The sequence below is a fragment of the Kogia breviceps genome, chromosome 2, assembly GCF_026419965.1.
Source record: "Kogia breviceps isolate mKogBre1 chromosome 2, mKogBre1 haplotype 1, whole genome shotgun sequence".
In the NCBI taxonomy this organism is placed as follows: Eukaryota; Metazoa; Chordata; class Mammalia; order Artiodactyla; family Physeteridae; genus Kogia; species Kogia breviceps.
The window spans coordinates 140686561-140706650 of record NC_081311.1 but is presented as its reverse complement, the minus strand read 5'-3'; the positions used below and the strand labels follow the sequence as shown (position 1 = coordinate 140706650).

General features: G+C 40.6%; 1 protein-coding gene across 6 annotated transcripts in view; it reads left to right on the top strand.

Moving 5' to 3' along the window:
* Positions 1-15120, top strand: part of METTL8 (methyltransferase 8, tRNA N3-cytidine) — a 136956-nt gene extending 121836 nt beyond the window's left edge. For 2 of the 6 annotated variants that reach the window (XM_067026278.1, XM_067026275.1), the window contains one exon: positions 3152-3233. In XM_067026278.1, coding sequence (XP_066882379.1) covers positions 3152-3183 — 32 coding nt within the window. In that variant the 3' untranslated portion in view covers positions 3184-3233. Of the gene's footprint in view, positions 1-3151; positions 3234-6418; positions 6877-13833; positions 14055-14141 lie in introns of those variants that run through there. The other 4 variants (XR_010839130.1, XM_067026274.1, XM_067026277.1 and 1 more) reach the window with 4 other exon arrangements.
* The last annotated feature ends 4970 nt before the right edge of the window (positions 15121-20090 follow it).

Here is a 20090-nt window from a genome sequence, read left to right as displayed (position 1 = left end):
ACAGGGTTGAGGGAGAGTGTGGAGGACTCCACGTGTTAACTCTGGTTTCCAGTTCGCCGTGACTCATTCATCACACAGACTTGCTACCAAACCATTGGGGATGAGACAGTGTAAGGGAACACATTACAGCAGCTAGTGAAATAGACCAAAAAACTGTCAGTCCCAGGAAAAGTACTGGAGAAAAGCGTCACAAATGCAGCAGTGAATCTTTGCCAAACCAATACAGTTGGTTTGTTGGTTTTTTTTAAAAAACATCATACTTGACAAATCCTTCCTGAGTTTCAAAGGGAAGAGACAAATAAGCTTCCATTTTGTTATCAATAAATGTAGCAGGTATCAAGGGCTTAAATATCTTCTTAAGAATAAAATATAGAGAGAATATGGCAAGTTATCATTAAAAAAAAATAAAGAAAAATAAGTGCAGTAAAAACAATAAAAGCAAAATCTTCCTGAAAGGGAAGCTGGGAGTACATTTTCTTGGCTGAAGCTCTAGTGTGAATAAGAGGGAAAAAAATAACATCTTGAAAAGACCAAATGAATTGGTAAACCAACCTTCGGTACTAATGACATTGTCAAAAGGCCTTTAGATGGGTGATTTGGAGTGCTGGTCTTTTGACACCTAAGGCTGTTTACCAAGCTTAAAGAAATTGACAGAAGTTTCAAAAATGCTTTCAAAATCACTTCATTGTAATTCTTTTTAGTTCAAGAAAATCAAATAGATGCCTATAGCTCTTAGGTGAGTGGGGACTAAAAAGCATAAATGTAGTGTAACAAATCCAGAGTGTTTGGAAACCGTTGTGTCTGTGTCTTTGAATGTTTGGAATTGCACAATATTTACAGAGATGATCTAAAAGTGGATGGTCAGGCCTAGCTGCAGATGGTTGCCTAGATAAAAATGGGGGTCCTAGGAAACCCAACACAGACCTCTCTGAGCTCCAGAAACAAATGTGATTTAATGAGGTCACCTCCTATAAGAGATATAGGTGATATATTGCTTTGATTATTTGACAAGCATGACTTCTCCAGGGACAGAGCATGATCCAAGAAGCCAGGTCCATTCCAGGACCTGGAACTAATGTCTGGAATCTCTAGATGTCTGGACCTGGGCTGTCATGTGGGAGGACTTCTTAAGGGAATTATTTTTTCTTCCTGGCTAAAGAGGCACTGAGGAAGAAATATCTCTTCTTTTGCTGCCATTGGATGAATACATCTAGCTAGCTAGCTAGCTAGCATGTATCAAATTCCTGACCTATTAAGATTTGAAGTGAGCCATAGAAAAGAATGAAATAATGCCATTTGCAGCAACATGATGGACCTACAGATTATCATGCTATGTAAAGTAAGTCAGACAAAGACAAATATGATATCACTTATATGTGGAATCTAAAAAAAAAAAATGATACAAATGAACTTATTTACAAAACAGAAATAGACTCACAGACATTGAAAACAAACTTATGGTTACCAAACAGGAAGTTTTATATATATATATATATATATATATAAAACTGAATCACTTTGCTGTACACCTGAAACTAATACAACATTGTAAATCAACTATACTTCAATTAAAAAAAGATTTGAAGTGGTTTGTCACATAGCTATAGTAACTGGGAGACTGGAGAAATTAAGAGATGCCAATGAAAACTGAGGACATTCCAGTGAAACAATCAAGTAGTTAGTTGGATATATGAACGTAAGCAGACAACTGGGCTGGAGATATGCCATTGGCGAACAGCATGTGGATCCTATCTAATTTCACGGGACCAGGTGAACTCACCTGGGGCAGGAGGTTGGGTAGAGAAGAGGAGCTAGTTCAAGACCTCACTCTGAGGAAATCCGGTGTTCAGAGGTAGCAAAGAGGAGGAAGAGCCAGAAAGGGGAACTGAGACAGACTGCCCAGTGAGGCCAGGAAGAAACAGAATGTTTATCGCAAAAGCTGAGAGAGAAAATTATTCCCAGAACAACGGGAGTGATCAACTTTGTAGAAAACTGTCCAGAGTCAAAAAAAGATAAGAGAAAAATGGTCGTTAGATTCAGCAGCAGAGAGATCACATGTGACCTTGAAAGAGAGCAATTTCAGTGGGAGTGGTTGGGACAGAAACATAATGGGGGTTTTGATCTCTGAGAGATGGAAAAACAGTATATTATTTCAGAAAAAGGTGGATCAGCCATGCCGTATGCAGCTAGCTTAAGTGCTACTGAAACAGCACAGTTTACCTGCTTCAAGGAACAGGATGATGTAGTAAACAGCATAAATTTTTGGCATCAGAACTGGGTTGAAATAGCTATGTGCAAACTAAACTCACTGAACTTCAGTTTCTTCATCTTTAAAATAAGGATGAGACTACTTCTTCATAGAGTTGTTATAAGCACAAATGAGATAACATTTTAGTACGGTGTTAGGCATATAGAAGTCTGCTCAATGCTCATTCATTGAAAACACACTTATTGAGTGCCTACTGTGTGCCAGGCCCTGTGCTGGGTGCCTAGAATCCAAGGATGGGAAATCTCAGCCTGTGGTCTCCAGCAAGTTACAGGCTAGTGAGGAGATAAGCCTACAAACAGTCGCATTAGTGTGAGATCATTGCATCAGTGGGGCTGTGACAAAGGAGAAGAAAACCTGAAGTGTGTCTGAGGGAGTGAAAGAAAGCTTTGTAGGAGGACCAGCATTTCATCTGTGACTTGAAGACATGGGGTGGGTTTGCCAGGTGCACAAGCTGGGGAGGGTATTCCAAGCAGAGAGAACATCATGTGGAAAGCCTCAGGAATGGGACTGAGCATAGGATGTTCTGAAACTGAAGGTAGCTGAGTGTTCCTGGAGTATAAACTGTACAGAACAGGTAGAGGTAATTGAAGGAAGGTGCTACTATGAGGCCAGGCCAGTGAGAAGGAATAGGAGGATGAAGAGCCTCATTTGTCATGCAGAGAAGTTGAGACTTTGTCCTGAAGGGATAAGGAGCCATGGAAGTGCTTGGCATAGACAGTGACAAAACCATTCTTAGGCATGGAAGATGAGAGTTTCCTTAGCTTTGTAAAATGCCCTGACCTTTACTCTTAAAAAATGGTACCTCTGACCTGCGCTCAGCAGGACAAGTGCTAGCATTTGTTTTTCTAACTGTGACACTGGACTGTTCTCATTCTCTTGTAGGGAGGAACTCATGGGCCAATAGAACAGAATAGGGAACCCAGAAAGAGACTATGCCAGGGGAAAGTCTGAATTAGCTTTCTATTCTTTCTGTGTAGGATGATGTCAATGTCATGTGAAGATCAAAGAGCACATAGCAAAAAAAAGGGAAAAGTATTAAAGACATATAATGAATTTAATAGTGATAAGATATTTGTGATTTTGTGATATTTGTGGTATTTGTAGTTTTATCATTTTGTGATTTGATGTTTTCTTTCTCATTCTAAATTCATTGCTGTATGTACTTTTATATCAATGATTTTGCATTCTTTTTCTTAAAGAAGGTTTTAAAAATTGAATATGCTTTAGAACTCCACAAAAATCTGGATAAACTGTTGAGTACTGCATTATCCTTATTGTTCCTGTAAACCTGCCTGCAACTTTGAAAACATTTTACTCAACTCTCCTCAGTTTCCCAATTTGAGCCTGCCATCTGTTTCTAGAACCATGACTGATACAGTAGTGTTCATGTTAGTCATAATCTTTGTCCCTCACTTATACATTATAATCTTTTGTATATATGGAGAAATTCACAGTCTAAAAAAGAATACATGAGATAACTCTATCTACTTATCAATCCATCTATTCTCCGTATGTGTCTGAATATATATAATGTATACATATATGTCAATGCCATATATAGATTATGTATAGATTAAGTAATTATTAACAGTGCTCCTTGGAGAACAAGGGGCAGAGATTAGATGAGGAATGACTTTCATTGTATTCCCCTTTTTTATTGTTGAATGTTTTTCATGTTTATGTATTTATTTTTCAAATTAAATTTTGGGTTCATTTCTGTTCAAACTAATTCACTAGGCACTTTTTGAGGGAGGACAAAGCACAGAGTTGGGTTTCACTCAAGATTAGTCAATATGGTTTATCTTAATGTTCTGTGCCCACACAAAATTTTCCTATATTCAGATTTCTGGGACTGGTGACGGGTCACTAAAGAATAGAGTAGCCTAACATTGTCCAACAAGTAATGGGGATAAAAGTAACACTTTTCATTTTATTCATATCTTACCTTTGTTAGAAAATATTCTCTGAGGTCTTATGAGGAGAGATTACATTACCAGAGGACAATTTTTATTTTTATGCACTTTTGAGGCTCTCCCTAGAGTTTCATAGTAGTTTTCAGGCATAATGTGAAATGCCCACACTATTTTTCACACATCTCCCCAGCCATACAGCTGACCCCCCCGTTTCACACTCTCTTGAAGCAGGAACACATATCCTGGGAACCTGTATATGCAAAATACATTCCGGTCCCATCCAGCTGATTGAGGCCAAAGCCGTATTCCTTGGCAGGGAAACTTTCCAGGAATTGGGAAGTGTTGACCTTAAAACTAAAATAGCCAGTTATTTTACCAGCAAAATGGGTTCATTCAGGAATAGCAGAAAACTGCAGTTCAGCTAAGCACGCTGTAGCAAAAACTATGGGCAAGTCTGGAGAAACAATGGAGAGGAACATTCTTTTATAGGAGAAAGGGGAAGTTGGGCTGTTATAAAGAAAGAGTCCATTGGAGGAAACTGGGAGTTCAAAGTGTAGTGGCTTTTCATTGGCTGAGTTGTGATGATGGTCTCTCATTGGCTGAGCCGTTGCCAGGCGAGGAAAAAAATCTTCCTTCCTCCTGCTGGGGTAGTAAAGTAGTAACCTTTTTCCTGTTGGAGATGCAAGGTAGTCTAGTCTTATTTGGGGTCTGCAGATATCACAGAGTTGTAGAGTGTGAGAGCTCCCACTTCTGGCCTTCCTGACTCCAATTTTTATTTTTTTAATAAATTATGTGGGTTTAAAAAATATTTATTTTTGACTGCATTGGGTCTTCATTGCTGTGTGCAGGCTTTCTCTAGTTGTGGCGAGCGGGGTCTACTCTTCGTTGCAATGTGCAGGCTTCTCATTGCGGTGGCTTCTTTTGTTGTGGAACACGGGCTCTAGGCATGTGGGCTTCAGTAGGTGTGGCACACAAGCTCAGTAGGTGTGGTTCGCGGGCTCTAGAACGCAGGCTCAGCAGTTGCAGCGCACAGGCTTAGTTGCTCTGCAGCATGTGGGATCTTTCTGGATCAGGGATCAAACCCATGTGCCCTGCATTGGCAGGCGGATTCTTAAGCACTGCGCCACCAGGGAAGTCCCCTGACTCCAATTTAAATGAAGTTTCGTTTTTTTCATTTTCACATGAGTAACTCCTCTGTGAGGATTCCCCTCACACACTCCGAGTATGCAGAAGATTAGAAAGATGGCTAGAATCATTGTAAAAGAAGGGAAGTTTGTTGGGTGGAAGCCCTTTGGACGCCCATGCATCACATTGCACAGCAGCCTGCCTCGGCCTGCTGGGATAGAAGCCCTGGAGCCAGGGAGGCAGCTGAGGTCTGGGAAGTTCTGCTAGGGAAGGGAGGAAAAGGGACACCTCTTGCTATGCAAACATATCCCCACAAACCCAGAAAAGAAAGAATGGAGGAGCTTCTCTGGTGGCGCAGTGGTTGAGAGTCCGCCTGCCGATACAGGGGACACGGGTTTGTGCCCCGGTCTGGCAAGATCCCACGTGCCGCGGAGCGGCTGGGCCCGTGAGCCATGGCCACTGAGCCTGTGCGTCCGGAACAGGCTCCGCAACGGGAGAGGCCACAACAGTGAGAGGCCTGCGTACCGCAAAAAAAGAAAGAAAGAAAGAATGGAGAAATATGGACCTCAAAGTTGAGTTTGTTTGCTTTTTATTTTGGTCCTTACTGTCTTTTGCCAGCAAGTTATCTGCTCCAGTCACTGAATGCCTTGGGAAAGCTACCAATTTCTGGAATATATCTGACAGTATTTTACTTTGGATGTTTCTTCCCTACACAAATGATTTCATAAAGGCCAGAGAAGTATGCAACCATGTGACTTCACCCCCACCAACCAAATACTTTCCATCTTCCTCATGCCTCAAATTCTTTTAATAAAACAAAGCCTTATATTCCACAATTAGCGATAAGGCATACTACCCTAGGAGATGGAGCATGTTGGCTTAAATACACGGGAAGGTTGTTAAGGGATCCCCTCAGGAAAATTCCCTCCATGGGACCTGAAGACCCTCTGACACCTCATTGTAAAAAATCTTTCTTGCTATGGGAAGCAGACAGAATTAACAGGCTGCGACTTTAGTCTGTTGTTCTTAAGCAAGGCACATATGAATCTCTTTGTCCTTTCTCAGAAGATAGGCTTTATTTATTCTTTTATTTTTAATTTGGCTGTGCCAGGTCTTAGTTTCAGCACACGGGATCTTCGTTGAGGCATGCGGGATCTAGTTCCCTGACCAGGGATCAAACCAGGCCCCCTGCATTGGGAGCACAGAGTCACAGAGTGTTAACCACTGGACCACCAGCCTCAGAAGATAGGCTTTATATCTGTGTCAAAGGACAAGAACATCTGCAAATACCCTACTTTGTTTAGGAATCATGCTCACTCTTTATGTTTCTGTAAAATAAAACAAAGAAACCTACCCATCAGTGACTCAAATGAGATAAAAGTATTGTGATTGGAAGATCCCAAAGACCTTTGATTTCTACCTTGAAGAAAGAAATACAGAAGCTCAACACTGTGGCTCCCTCCCCTTCCTATCACCTTGGATGGCTTGCAAAGACTTGGCTATAAGAGAACACCCCAAACCCCATGAAAGAACTACCAGTTTCTGGGCCTGAGCCATTACAATGGCTGAAGAAACACAGTATGTATAATGCCAAATCTTGATTTTTTTAAAATAGCTGACTTTTTTTTTAGGTATAACTAACATATAACAAGTAACATATGGTTGAAATATACAGTTTGATAAGTTTTGATGTATGTATGCACCCATGAAATCATCACCACCATCAAGATAGTGAAAATATCCATCACTCCTGAAAGTTTCCTTGTGCCCTTTTTGATCCCTTCCTCTGTACCTCTCCATCTCCTCATCCACCAGGAAACTATTAACCTGTTTTCTGTCACTATACATTAGTTTGAATTTTCTAGAATGTTATATTAATAAACTCATACAGCACATACTCTTTTTTTGTCTGCCTTTTTTTTCTTTGCGGTACGCGAGCCTCTCACTGTTGTGGCCTCTCCCGTTGCGGAGCACAGGCTCTGGACGCGCAGGCTCAGCGGCCATGGCTCACGGGCCCAGCCGCTCCACGGCATGTGGGATCTTCCCGGACCGGGGCACGAACCCACGTCCCCTGCATCGGCAGGCGGACTCTCAACCACTGCGCCACCAGGGAAGCACTGTCTGGCTTCTTTTGCTCAGTGTAATAATTTGGAGATTCATCCATGTTGTTGAATGTGTCAATAGTTTATTCCTTTTTATTGCTGGGTAGTATTCCATGGGGTGCATATACCACAGTTTGTTACCCATTCACCCATAGATGGCCATCTGGGTTGTTTCCAATCTGGGGCTATTGTAAATGAAGCTGCTATGAACATTCAAGTACAAGACTGTGTAGATGTATGCTTTCTTTTCTCTTGGGTAAATAACTAAGAATGAATGTCTGAATCATATGGTAGGTGTATGTTTAACTTTCTAAGAAACTGACAAACTGTTTTCAAAAGTGGTTGTGCCATTTTATATTCCCACAGCAGTATATATGGGTTCAAGTTCCTCTGCCTTCTTGCCAACACATGATATGGTCAGTTATTTTAATTTTAACCCTCAGTAGGTATATAGTGGTACTACATTGTAGTTTTAATTTGCATTTCCTAATGACTAGTGATGCTGAGCATCTTTTCATATGCTTCATATGTGTATTTGCCATCCATGTCTGTTTAATTCTCTTGCCTATTTTTTTGTAATTGTGTAGCTTGTTTCCTTATTATTGAGTTTTGAGAGTTTTTTTTATATATTTGGGATGCAAGTCCTTTATCAGATATAAGCTTTGCAGATCCCATTTTCAGGTAAGGATAATCAACTAGCTTTTGGTCTCATCAATTTCTTCTATTGATTTTGTTTTCTATTTAGTTGATTTGCGCTCTGATTTTTATTTCTTTTTTTCTGCCTACTTTGAGTTTCATTGCTCTTCTTTTCCTAGTTTCTTAAGGTGGAATATAGAGTCATTAATTTGGGTCCTTTCTTTTCTTTTATATAGGCATTTAGAGCCATAAATGATCTTCTAAGTACTTCTTTAGCAGCATTGTACAAATTTTGATGTGTTGTATTTTTAAAAATAAATTTATTTATTCATTATTTTTATTTTTGGCTGCATTGGGTCTTCATTGCTACGCATGGCCTTTCTCTAGTTGTGGCGAGTGGGGGCTACTCTTCATTGTGGTACACAGGCTTCTCATTGCGGTGCTTCTCTCATTGCGGAGCATGGGCTCTAGGTGTGTGGGCTTCAGTAGTTGTGGCACGGGGACTCAGTAGTTGTGGCTCATGGGTTCTAGAGCGCAGGCTCAGCAGTTGTGGCACACAGGCTTAGTTGTTCCGTGGCATGTGGGATCTTCCCGGACCAGGGCTTGAACCCATGTCCCCTTCATTGGCAGGTGGATTCTTAACCACTGCACCACCAGGGAAGTCCCTCAACTTATATATTCTTGATTATCCTATTCTTTTCTGGTCTTCTTTTGGATTGAGTATTTTTTATGATTCCATTTTATCTCCTGTGTTGATTTATTAGCTGTAGCTTTTCATTTTGTTATTTTAGTGGCTGTTTTAAGGTTGTTACTATATGTTTAATTTATTACATTATTTAATATAATGTTCACATGATATTATACCACTTACATATACTATATGAATTTTATAATGGTATACTTCTCTGTCTCCCTCCCAACACTTATGCTATTGTTTTCCTGTGTTTTACTTATGCATATGTTATAATCCCCACAATGCATTGTTATTATTCTTGTTTAAACCATCAATTATCTTTTAAAAGATATTCAAATTATAAGAAGAATAAATTTAACATATTTGGTTATGTAGTTACCATCTTTGTTGCTCTCTATTCTTATGTGTATCCATAAAGGTATATCTCCCTTTATTGTGCTTCACTTTATTGTGCTTCACAGATATTTCAAGTTTTTTTACAAATTGAAGGTTTGTGGCTACCCTGCATCTAGCAAGTCTAGCAGCACTATTTTTCCAAAAGCATTTGCTCACTTCATGTGTTTGTGTCACATTTTGGTAAATCTCACAATATTTCACACCTTTTCTTTATTATTATATTTATTACAGTGATCTGTGATCAGTGATCTTTGATGTTACTAATACAACTCACTGAAGTCTCAGATGACGGTTATTATTTTTTAGCTTTATTGACTTTATTGTATTCATTAATTAAGGCATGTACATTGTTTTTAGACATAATGCTGTCACACACTTAATAGACTACATTATAGTGTAAACATAACTTTTATATGCACTGAGAAGTCAAAAAAATTCTGTGATTCACTTTATTGTGATATTTGTGATAAAATTTGTGATATTCACTTTATTGCAGTGTTCTGGAACCAGACCCACAATATCTCTGAGATATGCCTGGTGTTAGGCATTTTCATCTGGTGTTATTTTCCTTCTGCCTGAAAGATTTCCTTTAACATTTCTTATAGTGCAGGTCTGTTAGTGATGAATTCTTTCAGCTTTTGTAAGTCTGAAATAGTCTTTCTTCTAACCTCTTACTTGAAAGATATTTTGCTGGGTATAAATTTCTAGGTGACGCTTTGTTTTCTTTCATTTATTTAAAGATGTTGCTCCACTGTCTTATCCTTGCATTGTTTCCTATGAGGAATTTTCTGTCATTCCTGTCTTTGATTTTCTGTACATAATGTGTCTTTTTTCTATGGCTACTTTTAAGAATTTCTCTTCATCATTGATTTTGAACAATTTGGTTCTGATGTGCTTTAGTGTAGTTTTCTTCATGTTTCTTATGCTTGGAATTCATTGAGCTTCTTGGATCTGTGAGTTTTTAGTTTTCATCAAAACTGGAATATTTTCAGCTATCATTTCTTCAAATAGTTTTTCTGTTCCTACCCCAGCTTAGATATACAATACATGTATTTTAGGATGCTTGAAGTTGTCCTACAGCTCACTGATGGTCTTTCCTTTCTTTTTTTAATTTTTATTTATTTATTTATTTATTAAGTTTTTTTGTGGTACGTGGGCCTCTCACTGCCGTGGCCTCTCCCGCTGCGGAGCACAGGCTCCAGATGTGCAGGCTCAGCGGCCATGGCTCACGGGCCCAGCCGCTCCACGGCATGTGGGATCTTCCCGGACCGAGGCACGAACCCGCGTCCCCTGCATCGGCAGGCGGACTCTCAACCACTGCGCCACCAGGGAAGCACCCCTTTCTTTTTTTTTAATCTTTTTTTCTCTCTGTTTTATTTTATTTTATTTATTTATTTATTTTTTGTGGTACGCGGGCCTCTCACTGTTGTGGCCTCTCCCATTGCGGAGCACAGGCTCCGGACGCGCAGGCCCAGCGGCCATGGCTCACGGGCCCAGCCACTCCGCGGCATGTGGGATCTTCCCGGACCAGGGCACGAACCCGCGTCCCCTGCATCGGCAGGCGGACTCTCAACCACTGCGCCACCAGGGAAGCCCTCTCTGTTTTATTTTTGGATAATTTTTATTGCTATGTATTCAAGTTTATTCATCTTTTCTTCTGCCATTGACTTCATCAGTGACATTTTCATCTCAGATGTTAATTTTTATCTTTAGAAATTTGATTTTTCCCTGTTTTTTTTTTTTTTTTTTTTTGGCGGTACGCGGGCCTCTCACTGTTGTGGCCTCTCCCGTTGCGGAGCACAGGCTCCCGACGCACAGGCTCAGCGGCCATGGCTCACGGGCCTAGCCGCTCTGCGGCATGTGGGATCTTCCCGAACCGGGGCACGAACCCGTGTCCCCTGCATTGGCAGGCGGACTCTCAACCACTGTGCCACCAGGGAAGCCCGATTTTTCCCTGTTTCTGATAATTTTTTTGAATATCTAGAATACAATAATAACAACTGTTTTAATGTCCTTGCCACTAATTCCAGTATCTGTGTCAGTTTCCCATCAGTTTCAGTTGGTTAATTTTTCTCATTTCCTGCATCTTTGCATACCTGATAAGTTTTTGCTGTATGCAAATATTGTGAATTTTACTCTGTTGGGAGATGGGTATTTTTGTTTGCTTATAAACATTCTTGGGTTTTGTTCTGGGATGCAATTAAATTATTTGAAAGCAGATTGAACATTTTGCATCTTGCTTTTGAGATTTGTTAGGTGAGACCAATTCCCCACTAAGGTCTTACTTAGTACTTTCCTAAATGCCTTGTGAATTCTGAGGTTTATCAGATTAGCTGGTGGGAACAGTCAGTATTTCTTGTCCTGTGTTACTAATGAACGCTGTTCTTTCAAGCCCTAAGATTGTTCTTTCTCCAGCCTGGGACAGTTTCCTTGTTCACATGGGTTGGTGTGTACCCTACTGAATGCTCAAGTGGGAATCTCTGCAGATTTCCAGAGTTCTCTCTCTGTGGAGCAATTTCCTCCCTCGAACTCCAGCCTTCTTGATCACCCAGGACTCTCAGGTTGTTCTCCTCAACTCAGAAAGTCTGCCATACTCCTTCTGGGTTCCTCCTCCCTGCACTATTATCTAGAATCTCTCTCAAGGGCTCATCTTGTATCTTTCAATGCCTGATGTCCAGTGCTTAGGAACCCATTGTTTATATATTTTGGGTTGTTGTTTTTTTTAGGTTTGGGGTGGGGTTGTTCGTGGAAAATCTGGTTGTTCTGGAATGGAAGCCAAATCTGGTCCCTGTTACCCCATCTTGGCTAAAAGTGGAGGTTCTCCTCACATGGTATTTTAAAAAGAATAAGGTGAATGTGGAAACCCTTTGAGTTTTTTCTTTCTAGTTCTCCCAGAGTTCCCATGTTGCTGTAATAAGAAAGAATTAAAGTAAATTCTGACCCAGATAGAGGAGGCAAATCCTAATTCCAAAGTGGGAAACACTGATAGCAACTCATCTCTGGTACAGAGAATTTAATAAGGGAAGGAGGGAGAGACACAGCATATCATGCCATTGCAGAGAGGTTCCTCATCACCTAGCCCCACTTTTTCCCAAAATGGGAATTTTGTTAGAAACAATCTCTGGATCCAGGAAGTCAAATATTGGGATGCCACATGGGGATAGTTCCCATGGAGAAGAGAGGTTTATTCAAGAGATGACAATTCTCAGGGGATGTGGTGGAGGACAAACAATGTAGGAAGAAGTCATCTTAACATTGTGACTTGCTGTTAGATAGTACCTTTAGAGAATTTGCCACATCGTGGGTTCCCCACCCACTTTCCTGCAGAAGCTCATTGCCTCAGCATCCCTTGCAGCTGTAGGTAACACAGACATGTGATCTGGGATCCACCAATCAGCTTCACCCACACCAGACTGAATCAAAAGCTTGTGTGCAAGTAACAGACACTGGCTGAATGCATTTTGGTAGGGTAAAAAGAGCAGCACCCCAGTTTACAGAGGCAGCAATGCCAAGACCTCTAGCAATCCTGTCCAGTGCCTGGTGCTGGGAGTATTAGCAGCACCTTGGGGTGGTAGAGGTGGAGTCTCCCTGAACCAATTTGCAGTGTGTTTTGTGAATTTCCTGGCTGTGTTGCCTCCAATACAGTTTGTAGCATGGTTCTCTGGCACTCTTGGGAGAGTCTGTGTGTGTCCTAATATCCTTTAGTACAGAGATTAGCAAACCTTTTCTGTAAAAGAATTGTTAGTTACTATAGATTGAATTGTGTCCTCCCAAAATTCATATGTTGAAGTCCTAACCCACAATATGATGCTATTTGAATATAGGGCTTTGGTAAGTAATTAGGCTTAGATGAGGTCATGAGAATAGGGCCTTTATGATGGGTGTAGTGTCCTAAGACACCAGAGAGCTTGCTATCTCTCTCTCTCTCTCCTCCATGGGAGGACACAGCAGGAAGGCAGCCGTCTGCAGCCCAAGGAGAGAGCTCTCCCCAGAAATCAACCAATGCTAGCACCTTGATCTTGGATTTCTAGTCTCCAGGACTGTGAGAAAATAAATTTCTGTTGTTTAAGACACTCAGTCTATGGTATTTTATTGTGGCAGCCTGAGCTAAGACATTAGTAAATATTTCAGGCTTTATGGGTCACATAGTCTTTGTCACTATTCAGTTCCACCACTGTAGCATGAAAGCAGCTATAAGACAATATGTAAACAAATGAATATGACTGGGCTCCAATGACATTTTATTTATGGATAGTGAAGTTTGAATTTCATACAATTTTTATGGGTCAGGAAATATCATTCTTTTAAAAAAATTTTTATCCAATATTTTAAAATGTAACAATTATCCTTGACTTTCAGGCCATATAAAAGTAAGTGACAGGTCAATTTGCTGAGCTCTGCAAAAACATTCCTTTTGTGCTTAAAGGACCTACTGTTGTTTGATTTGCAACTAGGAGCCCTGACTAATACATTTAGCCTATGCCTGTTTCAGAGAAGTTTATTCTTAAGCCACTGAGATAGACAAACATCCATTCTGCTTTTCTTCAACTGCCAGAGAAGAATTTTCTACATAAACCTCCATGGGTCACCTGCTGCAATTTTTAGCAACCCGTAGACTCCTTGCACTGTCTAGTATATTCCCAGCATCTCTTCATGAGGAAGGATTTTAAATAGTTTTTTGTTTCCCCTCTCCTACAGATCACCCTGCTCTGGAGAGCCCTTGCTCATCTGAGTGAGCTATTTGTTTTGTTGTCATCTGAACCACATGACTGTGGAGAGACACAGCTCAGCAGCCATAGCCGTAGCTCAGCCTCTCTATAGCTGACAGGAAAGATATGTGAAATAAGACACACAGAGATGGCAATAAAATCATGGAGGCTGCAAGATGAGAGCAGGTCACTCCCCGACTCATTTGTAAGGTAGGTTTAGGAAACTGTACCACACTCATCTGGAAGCTCAAACTGGCCAAAGTCATTGACATTTAGAATCTGTCCCTTTTTTTCCAGGCACTTCACTACAAGGCTCAGACTCTGCGTTTTCAAATAGAGTACCTCGCCTAATAAAAATATGATGCTTAGCAACAGAAATGGATTACAACTATATTTAGCCAAACGAAAGCTGTATAAAAATATACTGGACAGTATGATTGACACAATTGGCAATTCCTCTTGTCCTTTGCTGACAGTATCACCTGGTTTATATGCTGACGTGGAAGAGCCTTCTCAGTCTGAGGTGATTTGATTTGTCGGGGGAACAATAGGAAGGCAGAGGCTTAGACAAGAAGGCTTCTCTTTCTGCCTTCTCCTATGTTACAGGTTTGGAATTTACAGAATTCCTGCCTACCTTAGGTACTCTCTCTACCTTTGCATATTGGATCTTCAGTTTTACTTTTGAAATTATAATAATTCAGTAATTGGAAAAGAAAGCAAGTGAGTGTTATTTGGGGACCTGGAAGAAGGTACCTAAGAATGAGAGAAAAAGTGGACTCTCCAAACTTCAGCAGTGACAGGTTGTATCGATTGTATGATGCAGTGAGAATGGGACTTTACCACTGTGGTTTTCCTCCCCAAAACCCATAACCCCAGTGTAAACATGAGAAAAACACTGTGCAAATCTCATTTGAGGAACATTCTACAAAATGCCTGACCAGTCCTCCTCAGAAGGTCTTTAAAACTAGGAAAGACTGAGAAACTGTCAGAGCCAAGAAGAGCCTAAGGAGACATGTCAACTAAATATAATGTGGTGTCCTGGATGGGATCCTGGAACACAAAAAGGACATTAGAGGAAAACTGAGGAAAGCAGAATAAACTATGAACTTTGGTTTATAACAATATATCAATTTTGATTTATTAATTGTAACAAATGTACTATACTAATGTAGGATGCTAACAATAGGGGAAATTGGGTGTGGGGTATATGGGAACTCTGTACTGTCATCACATTAATTCTGTAAATCTAATACTGTTTTAAAATGAAAGCTTTATTAAAAAGAAAAAATTAGACTTCCCCGTTTGCTAGACTTATTCCCCAGCCTTCCACAGACGACCAGAGAGAGCAGTTGCTCTCTACATTGCGCTCAGTTTGCAGTTTATTATCTGCGGCTGGGTGATAGAGGAAATAAAGGATCAGCTACACATTTTTAAACTAATTTAAACAAAAACCGGAATTAAAGCAGTACGCAAAAAAACAACTTCCCAAAGCATTTTGTTTTTTGTCAGCATGAATAGAACATAATCTGTGAGAAACTCCAAGATGGAATCCAACCGTTTGTTTTTAACACAACAGCTGAATTCTCAGTGGTTTCCTGCAATAACTACAGTCATTGCCTATAGACAGCACCTCTTCCAAATTAAGGAATGTTCCTTGAAGTTCTCATTAAACGCGTACGGCTGTTTGGGAGTTGATATCCTAGGAGCTCTGATTGTTCAAGTTACTCTTTACAGAGTTGAGTTTTATATAAAGCAGAAGCATTAGGAGGAAACTGAAATGTATTCTGCAAAGTAGGTGTGTTTTAAGTATGTTATTCAGTACAAATATATCCTTTGGTAGTTCTATTAGAGAAAGCCTTTCTGATTACTACACCATGACTGTGTTTTTAGCAGTAATTGCTCCCCTTAAGATAACCTCACAGAGGTCATTCTTTTTTTTTTTTTTTTTTTTTTGTGATATGCGGGCCTCTCACTGTTGTGGCCTTTCCCGTTGCGAAGCACAGGCTCCGGACGCGCAGGCTCAGCGGCCATGGCTCACGGGCCCACCCACTCCGCGGCATGTGGGATCTTCCCGGACCGGGGCACGAACCCGTGTCTCCTGCATCGGCAGGCGGACTCTCAACCACTGCGCCACCAGGGAAGCCCAGAGGTCATTCTTAAACACAGAAAATTGATGATTGATTATCTTGTTGCTGCCCTTCCCAATCGGCCACAGTCTAAGCTGGCCATAGGAAAAGGAGGACTCTCTTGAGATGTCTTTTTAGCAGCAGAAGACAGTGAGGGACCCGAAAGCCCTTTCTGCTGCCTTCAGGTCCTATTTTGAGTTGAGGGGCTGCCTTGACAGAAGCAGCTGCCTCAAGTCATTTTGATGCTGGTCTTTACCTTTCTGCTGTATGAATTGAGTTCTGATGCTGGACCTTTCTCTCTGCTTTTCTTTTGCTTTCACAATAAAGATTTAGTAGAGAAAAAAGAGAAAGATCTGGGACTGGGTTTCAACATTCTCAGCTTTGCCATTAAGTGGATTTGTTACTTGGGCAGGGCACTCTGGTTCTCTGTGCCTCAGTTTCCTAAGCTGTAAAATTGGATTCATAATATGTGCACCAATTATCTAAGTGTTACAGTGAGGGTCAATGATCATAATAGATGTCAACATTCTTTTTAAGGTTTAAAATTCAGGGTAGAGTCATATTTAAATACTTAAGAGAACTACTCAGAATTTCAAAGTGCCCTTCAAACCCCCTAAAATAGCAGTTTACCTATGACCAAGGGAGGTGTCAGTGGTACAATTTGGTCACAAGTTTCACACAACAAAAACTAATTCTGGATGATTTAAGAGAAAGAAAAAATTTGTTTAAGGGAGTGTGTGAGAAAGAAATTTTTTGAAACAATATTGAGCAAGTCCCACAAATGAAAAATAGGTAAGAATAAGGAGGGCAGGAAGCAGCCAGGACCATGGCTAACACCATGTCACCAAAGGCTGACCCCCCAACTGATGTTGCTGCTGATGCCACCATACCCTGCAAAAAAAAGTGGGGGGACTCTCACTTTTGGGTGACTGAGGCAGGTATTTCTCATTGGCATTCCCCATACTGTGGCACAACCTTCCAATATGGAAGCTGGGAAATAAGCATTTGGCATTTCCTGCCTCTACAGTGAGAAGTAGGCACTGTTTCCCATTGAGACTCATAACATAACATTCATTCCCCAAAGGGAGGAGAGAGTTTCAGATGCTGAGTATAAACATCGATGACAATAAATATCTCTTATGTGGGAGTTTTAAGGGGAGATGTTTGACTACCTGATGTTGGATAAACTACACATACACATCCAGCAGAACTGGCCTATAACCTGGGTATGTTCCCAGTGTTCCTGTCTGTGGCTTCTTATCCTTTAAATAGCCTATTTTATTATTTTTTTAATGGAAATATAGTTAATTTACAATGTTGTGTTAGTTTCTGGTGTACAGCAAGCTAACAGATTCTGTTATACATATATATATTCTTTTTCATATTCTTTTCCATTATAGTTTATTACAAGATATTGAATATAGTTTCCTGTGCTATACAATAGGACCTTGTTGTTTATTTATTTTATATACGATAGCTTGCATCTGCCAATCCCAAACTCCTAATTTATCCCTCCCCCTGCCCCCAAATTTCCCCTGTGTTAACTGTAAGTTTGTTTTCTATGTCTGTGAGTCTGTTTCTATTTTGTAAATAAGTTCATTTGTATCATATTTTAGATTCCACATATGAGTGATATCATATCACTTAGTATGATAGTCTCTAGATCCATCCATGTTGCTGCAAATGGCATTTCATCCTTTATTTATGGCCGAGTAATATTCCTGTGTGTGTGTGTGTGTGTGTGTGTGTGTGTGTGTGTGTGTATGTGTGTGTGGAGAGAGAGAATGGATAAAGATGGATATATATATATATATATATATATATATCTGTATATCACATCTTTATCCATTCATCTGTTGGTGGACATTTAGGTGGCTTCCATGTCTTGGCTATTGTAAATAGTGCTGCAATGAACATTGGGGTGCATGTATCTTTTTGAATTAGCATTTCCTCCTGATATATGCCCAGGAGTGGGATTGCTGGATCATATAGCAACTCTATTTTTAGTTTTTGAGGAACCTCCATACTGCTTTCCATAGTGACTGCACCAATTTACATTCTCCCCAACAGCATAGGAGGGTTCCCTTTTCTCCACAACCTCTCCAGCATTTATTATTTGTAGACTTTTTTTTTTTTTTTTTTTTTTTTTTTTGCGGTATGCGGGTCTCTCGCTGTTGTGGCCTCTCCCATTGCGGAGCACAGGCTCCAGACGCGCAGGCTCAGCGGCCATGGCTCACAGGCCCAGCCGCTCCGCGGCATGTGGGATCTTCCCGGACCAGGGCACGAACCTGTGTCTCCTGCATCGGCAGGCGGATTCTCAACCACTGCGCCACCAGGGAAGCCCTATTTGTAGACTTTTTAATGATGGCCATTCTGACCAGCATGAGGTGATACCTCACTGTAGTTTTGATTTGCATTTCTCTAATAATGAGCGAAGTTGAGCATATTTTCATGTGCTTTTTGGCCATCTAAATAGTCTATTTTTATTAGATTTAGTTTCTCAAACTTTGGACTTGTTCTTGCTAAAACCCAAAACCCACTTCTGACTTCCAACGAGGGCATAGCCACTTGCCCCCCTAAGTCATAACTTGGGGCACAACCCAGAACTGAGGCTGTAAGAGGAAAAAATAAACCACACAACAATATATACCTCTACCATACTCCATAACATTAGCAAAGAGCTGATTTTTCAGCTAGGATGTAAGTGGCCCAAGTTATTAGGATGGAGTAGGCTTTTATATGAACTCTTCTTTTTTTAACAAATTATTTATTTATGGCTGCCTTGTGTCTTCATTGCTGCGCGCAGGCTTTTCTCTAGTTGCAGCAAGCGGGGGCTACTCTCTGTTTCAGTGCGCAGGCTTCTCGCTGTGGTGGTTTCTTTTGTTGCAGAGCACGGGCTCTAGGCGCGCGGGCTTCAGCAGCTGTGGCACATGGGCTTAGTTGCTCCACGGCATGTGGGATCTTCTCAGGCCAGGGCTCGAACCCATGTCCTCTGCATTAGCTGTCAGATTCTTAACCACTGGGCCACCAGGGAAGTCCTATATGAACTCTTAAAGTTATTCTTTCAAGCTTTGGAAATGTTGGTTATTTTCATGATCAGAAATGGTCCCTAAACAGTTTGTGAAGGCATTCTCCTGATGGTACCTATGAGTGCCAATTAAAATTTTAAAAGCTTCTTTTCACATTTTAATTTGATGAATATAAAACTTAAACCCTGATTTGAAAACGAGAAAGACCTTATCATATCGAAGTTTTTAAAGTATGCCTCAAATTGTCGAGATACTCACTGGAGTGATAAGGCTAAGTGACTAGTGGGATATTCAGAATCAAGACAGCAGGGAATTGGAAGGCCTCCTGATCTTCCAGTGGATTTGCCAGCCCTCTCTTTGCTTTTACACAGCAAGAAGAGACTATGAGGTATGTGCTGCAAAAGTTATTTTCAGAGCTGTTAGGATTTAATCACTTCACTGTTTTTAACCGGAAGAACCTTTTATTTCTTTTACTACATTGGAACAAATGTTTAAAAGGAAAGATCTGACAATCCCTGACTTCTTAGAGTAATCAACTCAAAGCACTTACTCTTACTCTTCCCCTTCCCATGTTATCATTACTGCCCTTCGACAGGCTGCACAGAGATGAACTCTGTCATTCACTCGTGCACTCTTCGGGTGCTTGTTAGGTACCTATTTTGTGCCTGGCATCATGCTAGGGAGTGGAAAATTCGATATGAAGCCAAAAAAGGTTGATCTTCAGGGACTCACAATTTCATGGACCTCTTCCAGGGGTACACCTAGCAATATATTCACTGGTTATGTATTTTTGCAAAATTTGGAAAAGTAAAATATTTCAACCACAATTGATTAAGACTATTATCTCTTTCCAATCTGACATCCCTTCTATCATAAGTTTTCCTTGTGTCTGATGGCCTTGGAGAGTTTGTGGTCATTTCAGGGATTCAACTAAGGGAAATTAAGGTAGGATCACATTTTGTTTGAGTTTAGTGGTAAAAATTCATGTAGTTGGCAGTCATTTCTGTGAATAGTTAAAGTTATTGGTGGCCGTGCCAGCATGGGAATGGCTGGTAGGTATACCCCTACCCTTCATTGTGCCAACTCACCTT